Source organism: Neolamprologus multifasciatus, chromosome 11 (assembly GCF_963576455.1).
Source record: "Neolamprologus multifasciatus chromosome 11, fNeoMul1.2, whole genome shotgun sequence".
In the NCBI taxonomy this organism is placed as follows: Eukaryota; Metazoa; Chordata; class Actinopteri; order Cichliformes; family Cichlidae; genus Neolamprologus; species Neolamprologus multifasciatus.
Genome location: NC_140449.1, coordinates 64,766 through 87,314, shown reverse-complemented (window position 1 = coordinate 87,314; position 22,549 = coordinate 64,766). Strand labels below are relative to the sequence as shown.

The following is a 22,549-nucleotide window of genomic DNA, read 5'->3' as shown; positions in this document are numbered from 1 at the left end:
AAATTGGGCTGCATTGAGTTCATTACTTTTCTTTTATCCCGCCGCCTACGCATCACTGTGAGAGTTAACATGAGATCTCTCTCTGTGAAAAAATAACTTTAAATCCCACTGACGTGTGTTTAAATCTATATACGTATAATGTCCCGCTGGACAGAAACTTAAAAAAACCCAACTTTTTTTGAAGTGTTGTGAACAGCGCGCTGGGGCGAATGTCCGCGTTTGCCCAAAAGAAAGGAGGAAGCCAGCCAGGCACAGAAAAGAAAGAAACACTCCAGGGCAACGCTGCTGTAACTTTTACTCATTGAGAAATGTTTCCCTGCTTGCATCAAGCCCGGCTGGTGTCCCCTGAGATCCATATCCCACCCTGATTGGTGGGTTAATTCAGCTCCGCACACAACACTGTAAAGTGTCATACATTATCAAACTAACATTAAATTTTCATATTAAGATGGGGCCAAAAACTATCGTCCTGCGGGCCGCAATTGGCCCGCGAGCCGCGAGTTTGAGACCCCTGGTGTAGGAGGACACCTACTCTGTGTCTGGTTAAGTATAAGAGCCCTTTGTTAGGGGGACCACTGGACTCTTAGCACCAGCTTTGGGGTCACAGGGTCACATCTGGAACACACACACACACACACACACACACACACACACACACACACATACCTACACTATGCACAGACTGGTACTCTTTGTTCATACCTGTGTAAGACGTCATATGTTAATGAACTTATGCATATTCATGTAACCTCAATAAAGAGCAGTGTTACGAGGGAGCAGACGAGAGCGACTGAGGTCAAGTGAAGGAACGGCGCTGTCACAGTTCTCTCCCTCATGAATTGTCTGGTTCCAGTGGTGGGTCTGTGCTAGACGACCCATCACCAGCTTTTTCCAGCTTTTTCCACTGGTTACCAGTACGTCGTAGAATCCACTTCCAGATCTGGTTGTTTGTCTTTAAATCTCTGAACGGATTGGCTCCATCTTAACTCTCTTTAACAAAATAATCCAAGTCGAGCCCTCAGGTCTGCAGATAAGTAGCTTCTGACCAGAACTAGACGTAAAAACAGAGGTGAGCTTTATCGATCGCTGCAGCCAAACTCTGGAACAGTCGCCCTTCACATCAGGTCGTCACCAACACTCGACATTTTTAAAACCCGGTTGGAAACACATTTGTACTCTGTAGCTTTCAATTCTGACGAGTCTTTATAGTAATTACTGTGTATGTTTCCTATTTTATCTCTACTCTGTGCAGCACTTTGGCTCAACCTGTTTTTAAATGTGCTGATAAATAAATGTAGATTTCTTTGAATAAAACAGTGGAGCCGAGCTTTGAGCTCAGTGTGTAACAGTGTGTGTATGAGAGCCATGTAATGTCCATGTGTGCATGCTGACTGTGCTGCTCTGACCCCCCTCCTCCTTTCAGGGTGGAGCCTGCTGGAGTCCGATGGTTGAGACCAGGTCTGAGGAAGTGTAAGTGTGTTTTTAATGGGATTCATGAAAACAAAGCAGCACACATTCAACCATCTTCATCATGTCAGGAGTCATCATCAAAGTGTCAATCAATGAACAGATGATGGATCAATAACTGCAGCTGGATTGTGTTTGTTCTCTCCATCAGATTCCTGTCAACTCACAATCGACACAAACACAGTGAACACAAACCTCCAACTGTCTGACAACAACAGGAAGGTGACACATGTGGAGAAGGTTCAGTCATATCCTGATCATCCAGACAGATTTGATGGTTATTATCAGCTGCTGTGTAGAGATGGTCTGACTGGTCGCTGTTACTGGGAGGTCGAGTGGAGAGGAGTCGTTTTTATATCAGTGAGTTACAGAAGCATCAGAAGGAAAGGAGGCAGTGACTGTGTGTTTGGATGGAATGATCAGTCCTGGAGTCTGTGCTGCTATGATGATGGTCCTCAGTCTGTCTGTCACAATAACATAAATGTTTGGCACAATAACAGAGAAACATCCATCTCCTCCTCCTCCTCCTCCTCCTCCTCTGTCTCTAACAGAGCAGCAGTGTATGTGGACTGTCCTGCTGGTACTCTGTCCTTCTACAGAGTCTCCTCTGACACTCTGATCCACCTCCACACCTTCAACACCACATTCACTCAAACTCTTTATCCTGGGTTTAGGTTTTTCTGGTATCATGACTCAGTGTCCCTGTGCTGAGTTGAGTGTAACGAGTGTCTCCTGTTAGAGAAACACTCTGACTGTTGAACAGATAGTTCAGTCTGTACATGTCTGTCTCTTTCACTCACAAACACGTTTTCAGATTCATGGATTCAATCAGTTGATGTTTGAAACTCTTCTAAATGATTCCTTGTAAACTTCTTCCTCTTCAGTCACAAACAAACAGGAAGTGATGTCACATGTGTTCCTGTCTACACAGCAGAATGAGTCTATTGCTGACAGTGATGTACAAACAGAGTGAGCATTTCTGAGCCCAAAATAAACTGAGTAGTTCACTGAATGAACAATGGACTGTGAGCTCAGCTCCTTCATCATTAGTATGGATTATATATGTATATGTATTATATTAGTATCATATATATCAGGTGCTGCTGCTGCTGGTTTCAGTCACTGTGCAAATGTGCTGTTTGTAAGGTTGTAAAGCTGCAGTCAGCTGAGACTGAAGAAGTCACCTGATCAGTGAGCAAACGTTTCTGAAAACGTCCAGATGAACAGAATCAACCTTTTGGGATCAGCCAGCAATGCAGCATCATTGTTGTTCAGGTTCAGAGGTTTGCAGGAATGAACTGATGACCAGAAACAGCTGCAAAGTCCAATAAAATACCAGCTGGAGTTCAGCTGCATTTGAAGAAGTCAAAGAAAAGTAAGGATGGCAAAGGGCGATGTTTTCTTCCAAAGAACTGAAAACATGGTCGACGCCTCATTAGAAGAATAATCTGGACATTTGTGAGGAACTCTAACCAAGAAAGCAACACAAGAAAGCAACGTCAAACAGATCCAACAGACAGTTTCCATGACTGGAAGTGTTCAGTGTAAAAATGCTACATTGCATTATTGCATCCTCTCACCACAGGAGGTGCTGTTGGCACCACTGATTGCTGATCAGCTGTTCTCTGATGATCTGATTGATACTGTGAATAACGGGACTCACTGAACTCTGTGACACAGTGAAGATTACAGAGTTTAACTTCAACATCTGACTGACGTCACACAGACAGAAGGATGAACCAGTGAGGCACAGAACACAGTTACTGGAGATACTGGATCAGCTCCATGTGAACCTCTGATGGAGAAGCTGCTGACCCAGAGAAACATCAGGACATGACAGCAGCTGCACTTATCTAACAACATGTAGCAGAGCTGATCTATGTCAGAGGATCTATCACAGCAGCTGAAGCCAAAGTCCAACACTGGATACCAGCTGAGCCTGTGCTGAGTGTAGTGTTACAGGAAAAGGGCAGAAACACTGACACTGGTAGCTCACAGTGATGCTGACTGGGGCACAGAGCTGAATAATGCAGCATCAGGACACTGTTTCAGTCTGACTGACAGAGAAACCTGTAGCTGTATCTACATGTGAGGCAGAGGCTACACAAGCAGCTTTCTATGTTTCACAGTGACTGAGATCTTCAGTGGGGGTGGACATGCTCCTGTACAGACCTCTGAGGAGAACCAAGGTGCAGTCAAAGAGTCCAGTCTGTCCTCACAGATGTGAACATGTGGTTTCATCAGGTCTGCTGTCAGCTAGCAGGCTCACATCAGAATCACTGTTCCTGAAAAACACAGTCTGTGTGACATCATCAGTCAGCTGATCGTCCCAGATCTGAATGGTTTCTGTCTCTACTGAGGAAGTCAGAGAATATCACTGAGGTGTGGATCAGGTCTGAGTGACCTGTGGAGGGACAGCTTTAAACAGTCCACAGGTCTCACGTCCTGCTCAGTCTGGTAGCAGATACCTCGTATTGTTCCAGATGTGCTGACATCACCAGCAGCAGCAGCACAGCTGTGTGATACGATGAATCTCAGTTATTGATCCAACACACAGTAAATACAAAGATCAGGATTTATGAGAGTAATCATTATGAGTCTGAACACATGATCACTGAATGTTAGTCTCCACAATAATAAGCTAACACAACCAAACACAGCTTTCAGCTCTTATTTTGAAACTGGCTTATTTAGAGAGCTGTGATGTGAGCGTGCCTGGCTCTGAGGCACTTGGGTCAGCCTCTGTTGTTTAGAAGTGTTACAGACTGTGAATGACACAGACCTGTCAGTTTTCCATGTTTGTCTTTAACACAGCTCAGGGGCTCCATGCTGAACACATCCATCCAGTGTTATTGATCCAGTACTAATACCAGCATTGGGATCAATACTACAATACACAATCACATGTGTCCACGTGATGTATTTGACCAGCTTTATTCATTAATGATCAATCAACTTATTTACTGCATCTGAGTCCAGCTTCATTTAAATGATCAACCCATGAAAATGACATCAGTCCTACAGAAGCACTTAATGCTAACAGGAAGTCATTGATTAAGGTGGAATAACACAGAGACACAACCACTCACAGTTAACCTGACCCCACTAACTGCATGTGTTTGGACTGTGGGAGGAAGCCGGAGTACCGGAGAGGACGCACACAAACACGGGAGAACATGAAGCTCAGCACTGAAACAAAGATGGTGGATTTGACCTCAGGACCAGGTGCGTAATTTCCAGGGGGGTTACGGGGTCATGACCCCCCCAATAATCAGATCCAGCCAATATAATTTCATCATTCCAGTTTATAAAATTATGAATTATCTTGCATAAATAGCATGTTGATTTTCTTTCATCATTTCAGTTATTATCAGCAAAATAGTTCCATGTTTAATCATCTAGTAATGTAACCCCGCCTCCTCCGCCGCGTACTTGGTATTACCCAACCAGCTTTCTCTACCAAACCTTCACTGTTTGCTGTGTTTGTTAGCGCAGTCGCTGGTGCCAGAGACTACCAGTGACTTCAGTCTGAGGGTTTGAAGTTTCCATGTCTGTGTGGTGTGAAGGCTGCTGGTTAAACTGGGACTCACTGTTTAAAGCACTGAGTGCTCATAGAGAGATGCTCCATGAGTCCCAGTACAGACTACAAACATGGTGGAAACTTAGCTTTGATATCCACACACTCTGCACGTCTGTGAGTAACTGTGATGAAGATGTGCAGAAATCTGTGTACAAACAGGAGAAAGACTGTAAAGACTCTGTGCTTCTAACAGCCTCTGTTAACATATGTGAGGCTGTTTGTTGTTGTTGCCATGGAGCTTTTCACTGTTTGGGTCAGCAGGTCATGTGATCAGGTTTGTTCTGTGAAAGCTCAACGATGGTTCAGTGTCAGGGTTTGTTTGCATTCATCAATAAATATCTAAATAAATCAAAGACTCCATGTTTGTTCTTTCATCATGTGACCTCTGCTCATCCATCTCTGTGTGTATCAGGATACATTTAGTTCATAATACACAGAAAAATCAGAGTTATTACCTGTAATAAATGTGAAAGTAAAGATTCCTGCAGTGATAACCAGGCAGGACTGAAACACATCCAAGCTGTCACCACGGTAACAGCACCGTCCATCCACAGGTGAGGGGAGGAGCAAAAAGAGGGACTTTCACCATTTTATACAAAAAACACTAAACTAATGTTTCTAATATGAAACAAATAAGCCCACATTAATGTGAGCATTTATTAAATAATAATAATAATGATTTCCTCCTGATCTCATTTCCATAGCAGAGAAAACTGTGGTGTACATTGAGGTGGAGGGTGTGGTCTATGGCTCAGGTGTAGCGTGAGGGTGGGGTGCACCACAGCAGCATGCTGGGACTGCTGAGGGTGGAGGAGGGAGTGATGATGACATCAGAGCTGCAGCAAAGCAGTCAGCAGCACAGAGACCAGTGAATACACAGTCTGTTCATCTTTGCATAGATACAATATATAGCACAATATTGAATGACAGAGACACGCTGTGTGAGCTTCCACAGATACACTGACGTCAGTATCCAGAGTCCTCCTGCTGCTCCCCCCTCAGAGCCCCGTGATCAGCACCAACACATTCAGTTAGATGACAGAGTCCAGCTGCAGCTAGAATCAGCTCCCCTCTGTGAACAACAGCACAGCGTCAGTGTTTCACACTCAGTGAAAGGAGAAAACAGCAGAAGAACACCATGTGTGCTACGTTTCCCAGGACACACTACAAACTGCACAAATACAGAGCAGCACGTGGAAGGACCTGGAGCTGCATTTAAAGAGAAAAGACAGCGTGATGTCCTGTATGGACAGGTGGAAGGAACCAAGTCCTCAGCTGAAACACTCGTGTTTGTCCACAGACAGGAAACACAGCAGGAAACTTTCTCACAGAAGTGCAGCTCATGGATAACACACTTCCTGTCAGTCAGAATGAGGCTGGAGCCAAACACAGAAAGGTGTTTTTGTCCAGATGAGCCCAGAGAAGAAACACGAGTGTTCACAGACATCAGAAGCTCAGAGAGGTGAAACATGAGGTTGGAGTCCTCGTCAGCATTCAGAAGAGCTGCTGTGAAACCCTGAGTACTCATGACAGACTCTGATGGCACAAACACATCATGATTCAAACAGAAAGACAAACATGGAGCTCCTGATCCTCCTGCATGAGAACAAGCTGACATGAGCGCTGTGTCTGAGAGTGTCTCCCTGTCACAGTGACAATAACACAGCTGCTGCTCACAGTCATTAAACTGACCTGAGGTCAGCTGCTAGGACGTCTCTGTGCTCCTTACATATGAACCATGTGACCTCACATCAGTGCTGTGGATGACTGTAGTCATAGAAGAGTAGAGCTGTAGCAGGTGGTGTGAGGAGGAGGAGGAGGTGGTGTATTCTAGTTAACGCAGTACTGAAACACTCCAGCAGAGGGCGCTGTTAAGTCCTTATTGTAATACAGTTACTGTGTGCAGTTATACTTCATACATAATCTGCACTTATTTACATCAGACATGCTGTCAGTCAATGATTGGTTTCTATTGATTCTACTTCCTTTTGACTAGTTTTATTAAAGTGAAACATTAAAGCTGATGGTGTGACTGGATGTACACTGGTGCTGGAGTTCACCTCCATGTGTCCGCACACTGTTGCTGTGTCCCAATTCAGGGTCTACACGCTTGAAGTACACATTTCAAGTGTGATTACGTCACCGCCACGCGACGACGGTTGTCCCAATTCGAAGTGTACTTCAAACGCATACTCCAAATGTGCCGTCGATTTCCCCAAATATCAAGCGTGGTCCGGTGCACGCTTCGTGGTCCCATATATTCCACAATTCATAGCGCGGCGGTGGGTGTGGATAATTTTGCCGCAAAATACGGCAGGAGGGAGCGGCCGAAGAGTGAACTGTCAAAAGTAAATACTGAATATGACGTCACTTATTTATGTGTGAATGTTTAATAACGAAGAACATTAAAACATTGCTATTGGCCACATGTCGGGAAAGTTGTGTGTTGTGTGACACTAGTGATGTTTGTACTTTCAGCCTCTATATATATATATAATACCATAATAATCTGACAATAACTATAATATTGTCCATATTATATTTACATTACCACAGTGAGATGATTTTAGTCTCGTGAACAACATCAGCTAATTGTTATTTACTAGCTAATCTTAAATGACTGTTCAGTACAGAAATGAAGCCCAACAATCATGTTTTACAGTCCTGTGGTCTCAGCCTCAGATACTCAACTAATCAAAGTGATGTCATGACAAAAATGAATGACCAACACAACATTTTTCTCCTTCATTTATGTCACACAATCTCTCGTTTCTCGCGGTTAGTATCATGGTTGCTAGGCAACCTGAACAGCGCGACGAAGGCTAGACCGTCCCATTTCACAAGCCTCTCACTTCCGCACTTCTCGTACTTATAGTACGCACCGTACGTAGTACGTGTAGTGCGCGTACTTCAAGCGAGCAGACCCTGAATTGGGACACAGCCTGTGTCTGATAAGGATGTGCGGAAGTGCTTCAGGAAGGTGAACGGACGCAAAGCTACTGGATTCCCGGCCACGTCAGGAGGATTGGAGAGGCTCCTGACGGAGCTGCTGTCAGATGCCAGAACTGGAGGAAACTCATTCACCCTCACAGAAGGCCTTCAAAATAAATGTACGCAGAGGCTGTTATATCAAAAGCATAAACCAAATTAAAATGTGAGCAGTGAGAGGTTACAGTTTTCTCAGTCAAACTGCAAAATGCATCAGTACATTTCCATATTTTTATATCTATAAAAAGAAAGCTGACACTTGCAAGACTTTATCAAAGGTGTGAGCATCACAGCAGATGCCTTAGCTGAAGATAAAACACAGAAAAACATGAAGGAGATTTTCATGGCCTGGGATTTTATAAAAATATTCTGCAGTAGATCAAAAACGCAATAAAGTCATTAATCAACATCTGAACATTACCTGATGCTGCTTAAGTGAAGCAAAGTTACAGAGGTTTGATTACAGACACAGATAAGCGTTTTGAAATAATTTAAAAAAGGTTAAATTTGTTCAGTAGCCAACAGAGGCTTTCTTTTTGGAAGTAAGTAAAAGGGAAAAAACAGCGGCCGACAGCGCTGCAAACAACGGTAGACTTGTGCATAACAAGCAAGCGTATAATGCAGAAAAAAGATTTTTAGACGGGAAACTGTTCTTGAAGTACAGAGACAGAGAGCTCTGCATGAAGTGTGATTTTATCGAGGTGGAAGCAAAACAGCAAAAGTCAGAGGGAATCCATGACGATGTTTATGTAAGCGTAGTGTGGATCTTATTTTGCTGCTGGTTCAGTCAATATTGTCTGGAGAGAGATCAAACCTGCAGCTTCAGAATCAGCACAAAAAGGGCGTGAACACAAAGCGCGGACCTGCCGAAGCATCAGAATCAGCGAGCTGTCGGCTTTCAGCCCGACCGTGTCTGTGCCGTCAGGTGAGAAAGGCGACATCTCACTGATCCGTTGGCAGGTCCGTGCTTTGTGTTTACGTCTCTGTGCAGAATCCGTGTACCTGCTCTCATTTACTGTTTTTTTTTTCCTGTCCCGTTTGGATCTTCAGCCATCAGAATTGTTGTCTGAAGGCCAAGAAAGATGCCAGGCGGATTTACTTTACCAATGACAAGTATAAAAGTCTAAATGTGCTGCTCTTTCCAACCTTTACCATCAATGAAACTGTGGAGCTAGAGCAGAGAGGGGTCGAGCTCACACAGTTTGAACATGATGGGTTGTATTTAAAGAAATGCAGCTTGGTTACTTTGTTACTTCCTAACAGTTTTCTGTAAGTTTGAGAGCTCTGAGTAACCCTGTGACTCTTCCTCCTGCAGCTGAATGTTCAGGCTGCTGCGTGTTGTAACATCTAGGACACTACAACACAGAGCGAACACCATCCCCACTGACACAGCAGCCAGGGAGGCAGAAGAACATCAAGAAGGCCCTGAGTAAATGTGGTTATCCCAGCTAGACTTTTGTCAAAGCTGGAAAGGCACCTAAAGAAAGCTCCAGCCGATCCAGGAGAGAAGGACAACTGCTGCCCAAGCGAAAACCTGCAGTGATCCCGTACGTGTCAGGAGTATCGGAGCAGCTGAGACACATTTTTTCTAAACACCGGGTCTCTGTGGCTTTGAAACCTCAAAACACGCTGCGCCAAAAACTGGTCCACCCCAAGGATCGGGTCCCCGACACAAACAGAGTAACATAGTGTAGCTGTTAAGTGCAGGAGGATTGCCAGGATTTATACATTGGGGAAACCAAACAACCAAAGAGGATGGCACAACACAGAAGAGCTACCTCGTCAGGCCAGGACTCTGCTGTCTATTCACACCTACAGGCCAGTGGACAGTCTTTCAATGATGAGGATGTAACATCCTGGACAGGGAGGAATGCTGGTTTGAGGGCGGAGTCAAGGAGGCCATTTACGTGAAAAGGGAAAGACCATCTCTGAATGGAGGAGGGGCCTAAGGGTACATCTGTCACCATCTTACATGCTGTGATTGCAGCCATTCCCCAACTCTCTGTGAATGGGACTCATGGCCATTGATCAGTGGTTGTTGATCAATGGTTGTTGATCAATGGTCATTAGAATTTGCATAATTAGATTAAGGAACTGACCTCCCAGCCCATTGTTCCTTCAGTGGGCTGGTTTCAGTCATTATGCAAATGTGCTGTTAATAAGATTGAAACCTGCAGTCAGCTGAGACTAAAGAAGTCACTTGGATGAGTGACGAAACGTTTCTCCCACAAAACGCTACGTCCAGATGAACAGAATCAACTTTTGGAGATTTACTTTCCTGGATGATTGAGAATGAATCAAGACACATTCATACATACATCTGTTTTCATAGTAATCAGCTAACAGGCTAAAAAGATCAATGCTCTGTATGATTGTTGATGCTGCAGTGACTGCAGAACTAATGATTCCTCCAGACTAGCAGAGTGTTAAACAGTGAAGAGGAGGTGATGAAGCTGAGCAGGGCGGAGTCACAGACTTTATGTGATGGTGTTGTAACTGTAAGCAGTGATGCTGTGCTGTCAGTGTTTCTCTGTGGAAACATGTTTGGTTTGTTATTAAAGAGATGAAGCTTGAATCCCAGCGTGTTCACCTCCTGTTACATGAACAGCATGAAATGTTGTGTGAGGGGAAGATTTGGATGAAACTTGCTGTCTTTGCCTCTCAATGATTACATGTGATTGTTATTTCCATGCTGATGTTAGACACACTGATAGATACAGTTTGTTCATACTGACAGCACACACACTGGTCAGCTCACATAAACACTGTGAGCACCAACTACTGCTGGATCGCTGCTCTGTGCATGCAAAGCCTGCAGGGAAATGTAGTGCACTACCTGTTACTGTCGCACACGTCTGTGTCACACAGTCACAAATGTATTTGCATGTGTTGTATTCTAACCCAACACACAGATGTAGAGGTGAGCAGATGTTTGCAGTGACGTGTCCTGAAATAAGCTGATTGTGGGTCTGAATGCTCTGCAGGTCCCTGCTGTGACTACAGTATCAGCCCTGGTCCCACTGTGGATCTGTCCTGGAGCCCCTGGATGACTCCCACAGTGGAGGACGAGCTCTTTGTCACAGTGGCTGACCCAGCTCCTGCACCTGGACTCTGGACCCTGCTCCAGGTCATCAACACAAACTCCACAGGAGGTCAGGAGAACATTTGGAGCTGGTGTTCCTCACATGTAGTGGGAATATATTCAGCTCAGTTTTCCTGCTGGGATTACATTTGGCTCGAGCAGGCATATCTGGGAATGAGGAGACACCACATCACTGTGACTGTTGTTGTACAGTCTGTTTATTCATGCACTGCTGCAGCTGCTGATGTCACAGTGTTCATGTTTCATGTGTGTGTAAATGTTTTTTTACACACACCCGTGTCGGTGGGAGCTCCAAGACTCTCCTAAGTAGCTCCCCCGACGAGGCCTGATCAGCAGCAGGTGTGTGGCTTCGGGTGTGGCCAGACCATCAGCAGGGCCACACCCACCAGGCTTGAAGGCGCCCGCCGAAACACATATACACACACACACACAAACAGGGAGAAGGACGGCAACACCAAATATACATACAATAATAATAATAATATAATTCATAACTGCTCAGGGATCCTGGGTCGCTCAGACCCAGAACCCTGACAGGGAGGTTGTTCCATCCTTGCAGGAGTCCACTCTGCAGGTGGGGGAGAGACATAGGAGAGGTGGAGAATAAATTTAACCTGGGTGTCTGTTGTCTTGTGTAGTCTGGGAGATGATTGAATGTTGGGGTGGGTACAGTTTCCTCTGCGGTGGGGTAGGGTGGGCTGCCCCGGGTCCTGTGGGGCTTGGCGGTGCTGCTGCCGTAGGCCCCGGTCTGGATGGGCCTGGGCTCCCTTGCCTTGATGGATACCAGAGGACAGGGGTGCCTACTGGGGTTAGCAGGGGAGCTGGCCCTAGGGAGGGGCATTCTCCCCTCCCTTCTTTTCCTCCCCATCCCCGGCTACCTCCCTCTTCCCGCTCCACCACACCCACCCACACGGGTAGGGCCTTGGGGTGCGGGTGTGTCACCAGCAGGGTTTTAATAGTTTTGCAATTTTCATTAGTTTTTATTTTTATTTAGTTTTGACTTCAGATTTTCAATTTTATATCGTTTTAATTAGTTTTTACCAATTGTTTGCTAGTTTAGTTTTTATTTTTTTGAAAATCCTTAGTTTCAGTTTAGTTTTGATTAGTTTCAGTTATAGTTTTAGTTGTGTTTCCAGTAATTAAGTGTAACAAAATCCCAGTTTCATCATATCAGCATTCTCTTCTGCTTATCCTTGGGTATGTTGCTATTCCAGCTACCATACTGCACCCTGGAAAGGTCGCCTGTCTGTCGCAGGGCTAACACGCAGAGACAGACAACTCACATTCCCACCTATGGGTTCTTTAAATTAATAAATAAATAAAGGCAGATGAACAACCATTGATACCAGGCAACTATAAAATGTATATCTTGGCCCCAATGAGACTATTAACTCTCGCAGCACCGGGTGTTCGTAATTTTGGTTCAAGTGAATTGATAAACTTTTTGAAGGTAATTGACTCACACAGTTGTGTAGATATCCCCGTCCTGTTGTCTCGGGATGCATCACGCTGCCTTGCCTGGGGTTAGCTTCTGTTTTCTGGGGATGAGGGTTGAGTGTGCTCCCTTACCTTCTCAGGGTAAGCTAGGTTAGCCTTCTTGTGTGAGCTTTTCAAGTGCACTTAAAGGTTTGTGGGATTTTTTTCCCTTTAGAAATGTCCCTCATAATTTGTCTCTTTCCACTACAAGACACTTGCTTTATCCAAAACACAATCATATTCAAAGTAATCCCAAATTGGACTCTGGCGCTTTCTTCCGACTTTTCCTGACACGATTCTGCGCGTGGACGGAGCAGCAACACAGACGACTCGACTAACGTACTGCCACCTACTGGCATAATGAGACACAGCAAGAAAAAAACCTGGAAACTAAACTTCATTTTCACCCTTGACTATTGTATGACACGCACACATCAACGAAAACTAAACACATTTTTGCTATAAATTCAGTTAATTTTAATTAGTTTTGTGAACACTCATTCCAGTTTTAGTTAGTTTTCCTTTTTTTGTTTTTATTTTTATTTCCGTTAACGAAAATGTTTTTTCACTTCTAGTTTTTGTTATTTCGTTAGTTTTCGTTAACAATAATAACCTTGGTCACCAGGGTGCAGGGGAGACATTACCCCCCCACCCCCACCCCCACCCCTCTGTCCCCTTCTGGCCACCTGTGCCTCAATTTTATCTCACAACTTAGACATCCACATTACTTACACTCTCATAACACACACATATATATATAGGGCCTTGAGCGTGGGCACGTTAACGGCGTCCAGTAGACGGTCTGTGTATTCAAACCTACCTCTGGCGCCGGTGCCCACCTCTCAATTTTAAATGCATGTAGACATTGAGGGTTCTCGGGAGGGGCCGTGCTAACACCTGCTGCTCTCTGGCAGCAGCACCATGCTCTCCCTTGTTTTAAATGCACTTTAGAGCAACACGCAGCAACACTACACTTGAGCGGGAGGAGGGAGGTAGGTCTTCACACACCCCCGTTCTCTACTAGCCATCGGGGCGGGGGGGCTGGGAGGAGATGTTGGCTGTCCGATTGGCCTCCCTGCTGCTGTGGAGCCTGGGACGGTCTGCTTGCCTCCACCCCGGGGGGAAGGGTAACATCTCTTGGGTCTGGGTGCCGTTTCCCCCTCTGGGGGCGAGGGTACCTGGACCCGGGGTATAGAGTATGTTTGGGGAGTGTGATTGTGTGTACATGTCCATTTATGCCAATCCTTACGTTGGGTGAGTGCTGAGCGTTTGTATATGTGTGCATGAGGGTGGGAATGCATGTCTGTGTCTGTGTGTGCCTGTTTGTCTGTGTCTATATGTCAGGTCGGGTCTTAGACTCCACCTCTCTGGGAACTCCCAGGCCCTCCAAAGTGTGGAGGCCTATCTCCCCTCACCACACTCCCTGCCGGTGACTGATGCCCTCAGGGGTCGGTGCGTTGGTGGTTCTTGGTGTCCGGGGCTGGGCGCTCAGGTCATGTGCCAGCTCACTCCCGGTGGCTACTTGGCGGGGCCTGGCGCCTGTTGCTTGGTCAGCCTCTTCCGGGGCGCGGGGGGCCCTCGGGCCTCCGGCCTCTGGGCCTGCGGCTCGGTTCACTCTGGCACAGCTGGCTGCCGGGAGAGCCGGCGGGCACGCCAGTGCAGCCCCCTCTAACTTCTGCTCGGTGGCTACTGGGTGACCCCTCGTCTGGGGATCCTCAGCCCTTCCCATGAGGGTGGCACGGATGCCCCTCCGGTGGTCCTCCTTGGGCTCTTGCACTCTGGGGCCTCTGGATATCTGGGGCCTGGATCTCCTCCATGCCTGCTTCATGCCCTGGGGGACAGGGCTATGGCTCTCTACATCCTCTTGCAGACCATTACATGGGGAAACCATTTGAATACAAGCGCGCCGATCCACACAGGTGTGCACACGGGTGTTCACTGTTCAAAGCACGTTGTGTGCTGTCTGTCCTGCGTGCTGCACAACAACATTCAATATTTAGTATTTACTGCTGTTTACACTTAGCTAGATTAATGCGATGGTGTTGTATTTAGTATGTTGCTTTGTTTTTTTTGCTTGTTTTCTCTTCTTTTTCTCTCAACAGGTGATCCAGGAGATATTTTTTCCCCCTTTCTCACTGTCCCTCTCCCCTTCTGTTTTTCTTTTCCTTCCTCTTTCTTTCTCCCTTTCCTATCCCTCACTCATGTCTGTCCCGTCTGTAACAACTGAAAATAAAATAAAATAAATAATAAAAACAAAGGTTGATCAAATGGACCAATACGGCAATGCCATGATGATCCATTTGGCAAAGTAAATTCATTGGGTATCCTTGTTGGTCTTCAGACAACAATTCTGACGGCTAAAGAACCAAATGGGACAGGCAAAAAAAAAAAGAAAAAAAAAAGGAATGAGGTATGACGTGACCATAATTCTCCAACATACTTTTATCTATGGTTGCTGTTCTAATACACTTCCACACATACCCACAACAACGACAACAACAACAATATTACAGGACCCTACACCATTCTTAAGCTAGCGAAGAGTGATTACGATGCCACGCAGGTGCTTCTGCCTTCCCTGTTGCGACACCGCCACCCACGACCCGCCACAGTCAGTTTCTGCTTTGGTGTTAGAAATTACTTTTTCTTTGGGCTGCTGTCAAATTTTAACAGTCAGCATGTTGTATGGTATGTTAATATCTGTCGGTAAGTTGTCACATTATGCTCCTGATATACTCTAATTCAATCTTTTTGTGAATTTTGTGAACAAAATTCTTTGTTGTTTTTTTGTTGTTTTTTTTTTTATTGTTGTTGTTGTTATGAGACTTTACATTGACTACATGCTAGTTTAGAAGTCCTGCTAAATAGTTCTTTACTTTCATGCCCACAGAATCAGTCATACTGTCTGATGCAAAACGCATCATGACATTTGCACATGCCAGACTACATCACCAAGACAAACTCTGTGCTTTCTTGAAGTGAGTATTAAGTTTTCATATTTTTTAATGAATGGGCCTTAGTTTTTTAATTTTTTGTAATATATGTGCATGGTTCCACTCATGACCATGTGCAGGTTTCACAAACAAATCCGTTTATTTTTAGCTTCGTCTCAAATCCTTTTGGTTCAATATTCAACCATTTATTTCTAGTGTCAGTCTGTTTGGTATGTTGGTTTTTTTATCTATTTTTAATCTCCTAGGACCTGGCGTCCACATATGTAGACATCACATTTTGGGTTGTCTAGACCAAAATACTAAATTTTGCTCTACAAGGGCCTGATATCCACTTACGAGGACATTATACTGCCACTGTTCTATCAAAATTAAAACGAAAGTCCTCATATGTGGATCCCATTTTTTTAGAAACAAAACTCAGGTAAAAAGAAAAAATCTGGTAATTCTTTGTTTTTACATTCATAAGGTCCCAATCAGCCCAAATAGCAAAGAGAAATTAAAAATGCATGCCATGAAAGAGTTCAGGTCTTCGGAGGTTAAGTTTTACTTCTGACTAACAACAACAGATGTTCAAACCATACAAATTATAGATGATTTAATGATACTAAAGCATTAAATCATCTATAATTTGTATGGTTTGAACATCTGACTTTTAATGTGTATCCCACTTAGACTTAAAATAAATGTCATCCAATAGCTAATAATAGAAACATCAGCACTTTTGCTGACAAACAATGAAGCTATGAACCAAAACAACAATAAACAATGAGCTGAATAAGTGTATAAAACTGAAACGTCTAATGATAATTCTTTGGATATTCTATAATGACATATACTATATACTATAGTGACTATCACTATTCTTTTATGCATTAGTGATGTCAAAATATTGTTTTAAACCTTTTTTAATTATATTTGAAAATGTTTTCATGACTGAATCGTTTAACCCATATTTAAAATCTTGATCAACAGGAAAAAGATCAGTGATTTGGAGACAGACAAGAGGGAGCTGGTTGGTGTCTTTGGTAAAACTGGGGCTGGAAAGAGTTCTCTGATAAATGCCATTATTGAAGAGAAGAATCTTTTACCCTCAGGAAGTATCAATGCCTGCACCTCAGTCATGATTAAATTGGAAGCTAACACCTACAGCTCAAACTATGAGGCAGAAATTGAGTTCATCACAAAAGAGGTAAATTGAATTATAAAAATTTCATTTTTACTTAAAACTAAATCATGTGTTACAGTGTAAAAATGTTATTTTAGGAGTGGAAATATGAGTTGTGGTCATTTCATCAGTTTTTTTGCAAAAATGGAGATCATGAAATGGAAGATAATGATGATTATCATGATGCTGTGGAAAAGCTGTCAGCAGTGTACGGAGAAGAATGGAAACAAAAGTCTTCTGAAAACCTCATGAAGGGCAAATATTTCAAAGCAATTCCAGAATTTCTCCAATCCAAGAGGAAGATTTTGACATGTGAATCGGTAAGACAAAAAATCTCATATTATCCAGAAATCCACTACTGAGCACCTTTGGCAAAACGTGAATCAAAGGGGCCAGAAATTTTAGCAAGTTAATGTCTGACAGTCGGAAATTACCGTTACCTGAATTTCCCCTCAGTACCCCTCAGAGTGGGGGACTGTATTGGTATAATATAAAACAAAGGGAAGCTACATTATCCCATACTTCTGTGATAGACATACTTGTACAGCTTGTACACAATCTGATCATTAAAATCTAAAATTTAAAACTAATTACTCAAAATTTCTTTAATTAATTGTTCTTTTGTCATCTTTTACGGCACTGACTTTTTGATGGTTTTTGTAAAGCACTTGCATTGAGGACTGAAATTAAACTGCACTATTTTACTTTTGTTTTTTATTGCAGGCTAATGAACTCTGTGCAAAAGTTGTCAAGTACACACGAAGTGATTCAAAACAAGAAGAAGGTAATGAAGGAAAAAAGTGGTTTTGGCCACTAGTGAAGTGTGTGACTGTCAGGGTGCCAAACAGGCCCCTTCTCCAGCACGTCACACTTGTGGACCTTCCTGGAAATGCTGACTGTAACAAGAGCAGAGATCAGATGTGGAAAGGGGTAATTCATATCTACTGCTCTTTGCTTATACTGTGTTCTTGTGCAAACAGTAATGTCTTCTTTTGATGAAGCACTGAGACATGTTATTGTCCTTTCAGATACTTGAAGATTGTTCTACTGTGTGGATTGTGACTGAAATTAATCGAGCAGCATCAGAGAAAGAGGCCTGGGAGATCCTGGAAAGTGTCAGTAGTCTGATTGGAAATGGTGACAAATGTCAGCAAATACATTTTATTTGCACCAAGTCTGATCTTCTTGATGATTCAGATGATCTGTAAGTTAATGTTGCATGATGATCAACTACACGGTGTTTCCATTTAAAATCAAGCTAGGTGAGATAAAGCACAGAGTTGAGCCTTTTTTGTAATGAATGCAGAACATTTGGGTCAAAAGGAGCCTCAGATGCTGAGACAATTTTATAAAGATTACTAAATAAGGTGGAGTGAGTAATGAACAGAGAATTGCCTGGTCAGAAGGAAATTGAGTTATTTAAGAGAGGCACAGGCAAGGGTTTGGAACAGCAAGAGGGGCTGAAGAATAAAACAAGAGCAGGAGGAGAAAGAGATGCAATGATGGGTCATGGTCGCTTTATGTATGGGTACAAAATCTATGCGATTATAGGAAACTTCCTAACAAATCATGGTCCAACGAGAACATGCTGACACGTCTCATAATGCTTTAAGATTAATAGCAATAATAATAGTGTGCAAAAGCCACCTAGGCAAAGCTCAGCTTGGTCACAAAGGGAGTCTCCCACAACTCCACCTAAAAGCCAAAACCACACAACCTCCTGCACACTGATGATGGAGGACAGAACATATACATATACATATATATATATTTACATTTCTTTTAGTTCATCATCTGATGTCCATGATCTAATCACTGAAAGAAACGTGCAAGCCACGGATGCAATAAAGAAAGAATTCAACAAGTGAAGCAAAATTAGGGTGAGTTTTGTAGCCTGGCAGAAAATCTAATGCAAAGACTCTCCACAGTTGCAAGAATGCTTTAAAATCAAATTACATTTTCCCTAGAAACACTTCACTGATAACACTTTCAAAGTGTTCACAGTGAGCTCCAAAGAGTTCCTAAAACAAAACTACTTAAGTCCAGAAGAAACTGGTAGGTGAAGTCTCCTTCTAAATAACTGAAATGTATAGGGGGCCAGAAGTGACCAAATTGATTAATTAAATATACCATATATTTAAAACATGTAATAAATTATTTATTCAAACGTTTATTTAATTAATTATACATTTGATCAGCTAATTATTGACACATTTAATTAATTATTTAATTATGTATTTCTTACATTTATTTTGGCACTCTTGGCCCTGGCACTGTCTTCATGAATTTTATTTTAGCTGTCAGTCTCACCCATCAACTTTAGGGGGCGGGGTTAATGCTGTTCGAGTCAAAACCATAGCTGTGGCCTGGTGGCTATTCTTTAAGTGGGCGTTTCTCTGCGCCAACAAGGACATGTAAAAACTAACTGAGCTGTACTTTGAAAAACCCAGTTTGTGTGTCACCAAATACACTTTAAATATTTTTTTTAGCCAAGAATGTAATGTTTTAATCTTCAGATATCTGGTTGGTGTGTCAAGATAGAGCCTATTTCCAAAAGTGCTTCGATGATTTGAAAAATGTCTGTCCAGCCCAGTCTCACGACAAAGCGTGTGATAGGCCTGCTCGCAAGTGCTGGAGCTGTTATACCGCTGACAAAGCTCAGGTCCTGGTGCACAACTGTCATAACCCCAGCTGACTGGAGGTTGATCACCAACTTCCTTTACTGAGGTTATATCTGTCAGGTCTTTATCTCCTGATGTTCCTATGTGCCACCACTTGTTTCAGTCACCAATTCTGAATTAAAACTAACATTAAAATTATGTTTAAGGATGAGAGAGAGCAAATAAATCTGATGAACTTTGACTTTTACATTCAATAATCAGTGTCACCAGTGCATAAACGCATAATCTTTTTTAAAAGAGATAACGGCGTTGGTGTTTCCCTCATATATTAACTGTCAGGTTTAAGTGTACCAGGCTTGTTAGACACTTTGAAACATACAGACTTCACAATGTTCAACTAATATTTTCATTGTGAATATTAACCATGAAGGTAAACAAGCAGTCCAGCTGCTGTCTTTTAGCCCTGTATACCAAGAGCGAGATCAGCATATCCAGGATATTTTTCAGTGTTCTGGAATCACTGACCCTAACACTGGGACCAGGATAAATGCTGACACGAAGCTGGTTGTCAGCTCTCTATGTTAACCCAGGGTTTCCCAGGGCAGGCACAAAGTGTTGGCAGCATCAAATTAATCTAACGGTCATATACACCAGGGGTCATATCGATATTCTTTTACAGAAAATCATCTTTATCAGACTATTCGAAAGACGTGAGAGCTAAAACTTTAAAACTTTAATCAGAGCCGATCAGATTTGCTCTGTTGTAAATGAAACAGTGAAGTAAACATGACCTGACAGACAGAACCTGAGTAAATTATGTCTGGTGTTTAACCTCCACTGAGAGCTAAAACTCAGCGGAGGTATTAAAGCTGTGTGCCGGTGATTCGATATCAGCTGCTGATAAAGTGGGTTTGCCTATGAGGTGCTCTGTAGTTTTAGGTGTCCATCGCTCACCGTAAATCCCGTTTTGCAGAGAAACAAGGGAAACAAGCTCCAGCAGCTCTGCGCTCAGGAAAAAAAACACTACATTTGATTATCTTGTGCAGAATATTGCTCCGACATTACTTTATATAAAGCAACAATGCCCACGTTAAACTGTGACGATAACCAGGTAACTTTTACAAACATATTCTATGTTGACAACCTGACCTGATACGTGAAGATTACACCACTGAATTCTCAGCTAAAATAATATTAAAAGTACAGTTTATGACAGAAAAACGGGGTATTTTAAAACTTTGCTAATCGCTTGTGTTTTGAAATGCATTCTGGGATACCTGGCTGCCCCATGTCCACACTATCACCACTTCATAGCAGTCAATTATTTAGGATCGACCTGTCTTGACTTACTTTGCACTGTAACCATTCAGATGTTAGACAAGCAGCAGTTGCAGTGTTAACCCCGCCCCCTGACTTTGATGGGTGAGGCTGACAGATAAAATAAATTCATGAAGACAGAGGCAGGGCCAAGAGTGCCAAAATGAATTAAATAAATACATCATTAAATAATTATTTAAGTATGTCATTAATAAAATAAAATTTGAAATAAATAAATGCTTTAAATGTAATGAATGGACATTTAATTGATTATTGAAATATTTATTTAATTAATTAATTACAATTTTAATTAAATAATGAAACATATATTTAATTATTTAATTGCATTTTTAATTCATTCATTTTGATAATCCTGGTCCTCCATAGCTTGCACTTTTTTTTTAGTTTGCCTTGACTGAAAGAAAAATTATTTAATTTCAAATAAGTACGTAATGTAAAATTGTAACATTGAAATTTATTGCACGGTGGCACAGTGGTTAGCACTGTTGCCGCACAGCAAGAAGGTCCTGAGTTCAATTCCAACATTAGGCCGGGGTCTTTCTGTGTGGAGTTTGCATGTTCTCCCCGTGTTTCTGTGGGTTCTCTCCGGGTACTCCGGCTTCCTCCCACCGTCCAAAGACATGCAGCTTGTGGGGATAGGTTAATTGGAAAATCCAAATTGCCATTAGGTGTGAATGTGGGAGTGAATGTGAGTGCGAATGGTTGTCTGTCCCTGTGTGTTAGCCCCGCGACAGACTGGCGACCTGTCCAGGGTGTACCCCGCCTCTCGCCCTATGACAGCTGGGATAGGCTCCAGTGCCCCCCGCGACCCTGAAAAGGATAAGCGGAAGCGAATGGATGGATGGATGGATGAAATTTATTTTACAGAAATAACCAAACTTCAGAGATTTTTGCAAGATCTCAATGACTGTCACTCAGAGACAGTAAACTATGTGAATCGAGCTCACGGGATTCTGTCTTTGATTCAAGGCGCCAACTCCAGAGGAGTGGTAAGGTCAAGTAAAAGATACACAACAACATTCTCTTACATGTTGGGATTTATAAATTGTGTTTGTGAGTCTGATTTTGGTTTTGCTATATTTATTAAATTATGAGTTATTAATTGGTTGACTGATTCATAAGATTTTGATGCTCCATTTTTGCTTCTCAGGTCCTTATTACAGGAGAGTGGCTTTTAAAGCCAACTGAATTTCATTAATCTTTTTAAAAAACCCAACAAGTGGTTTTCATGGTTTTATTCCTTCAAATGTTTTTCAGGATAGTAAAAAAGACGAGGTGTGTGAAGAACTTGAGAGAAACATGAGCCTCCAACTTGATAATGTCAGAAAAGAAATGGAAGACACCTGTAGGGCTTTTGAAAGATGTCTTGATGATGGTGTTAAGTGTGAGGAATTAGAAATTATTTTACTGCTATTGTTAATAATCATCATCATTACCATTGCATTAATAATACAATCTGCAGTATTGATATTTTATTCAGATGTTTAAACATACTGGTACCCAATTAGCCTTTATTACAGGTGCAGTTATAACCATGTTAAACTGTTGAGTTAAATCAATAATCTTAAATGCTTTTGAATGCTTGTTATAATCTGAAATGTGTACGTGCTGGCCTTCTGTCTGGTGGAAAAGGTTACAAATTTCAGCTGGTGAAGGGAGAGGTGAAACTGAGTGCATTTCATGCTGACACACACACACAAACACACAGTAGATAGAATCATTTATAGGTGAGAGGTTAATCATGTTTGCTTGTAACTCTAAAATTGTCTCTGTAAAAGAGGAATAGTTTCTTGCTGTCTCTGCAAAAAGAGGAACAGTTTCTTGCAGGGTGTGGGTCTAGTTTTCCAGACCCACACC

General features: G+C 42.7%; 2 protein-coding genes and 1 long non-coding RNA gene across 7 annotated transcripts in view; all 3 read left to right on the top strand.

The window, feature by feature from the left end:
- The window catches only part of LOC146507523 (protein NLRC3-like), a 29,888-nt gene extending 23,317 nt beyond the window's left edge, over window positions 1–6,571 (top strand). For all 5 annotated transcript variants that reach the window (XM_085176191.1, XM_085176190.1, XM_085176189.1 and 2 more), the window contains 2 exons: window positions 1,424–1,470; window positions 1,619–6,571. In XM_085176191.1, the coding sequence (XP_085032317.1) occupies window positions 1,424–1,470; window positions 1,619–2,178 (607 nt within the window). In that variant the 3' untranslated portion in view covers window positions 2,179–6,571. The remainder of the gene's footprint in view (window positions 1–1,423; window positions 1,471–1,618) is intronic.
- On the top strand, window positions 4,644–18,676 carry LOC146507522 (nuclear GTPase SLIP-GC-like). Its single transcript, XM_085177971.1, has 6 exons — window positions 4,644–4,692; window positions 11,020–11,209; window positions 16,541–16,757; window positions 16,832–17,053; window positions 17,457–17,663; window positions 17,762–18,676. Exons 1-6 carry the CDS (start codon window positions 4,644–4,646, stop codon window positions 17,939–17,941), a joined length of 1,065 nt encoding a protein of 354 aa, XP_085034097.1. The 3' UTR covers window positions 17,942–18,676.
- Window positions 18,677–18,685: 9 nt separating this feature from the next.
- On the top strand, window positions 18,686–22,549 carry LOC146507521 (uncharacterized). Its single transcript, XR_014877046.1, has 3 exons — window positions 18,686–18,788; window positions 21,560–21,681; window positions 21,950–22,549. It is a non-coding gene; the product is annotated as an uncharacterized LOC146507521 (long non-coding RNA).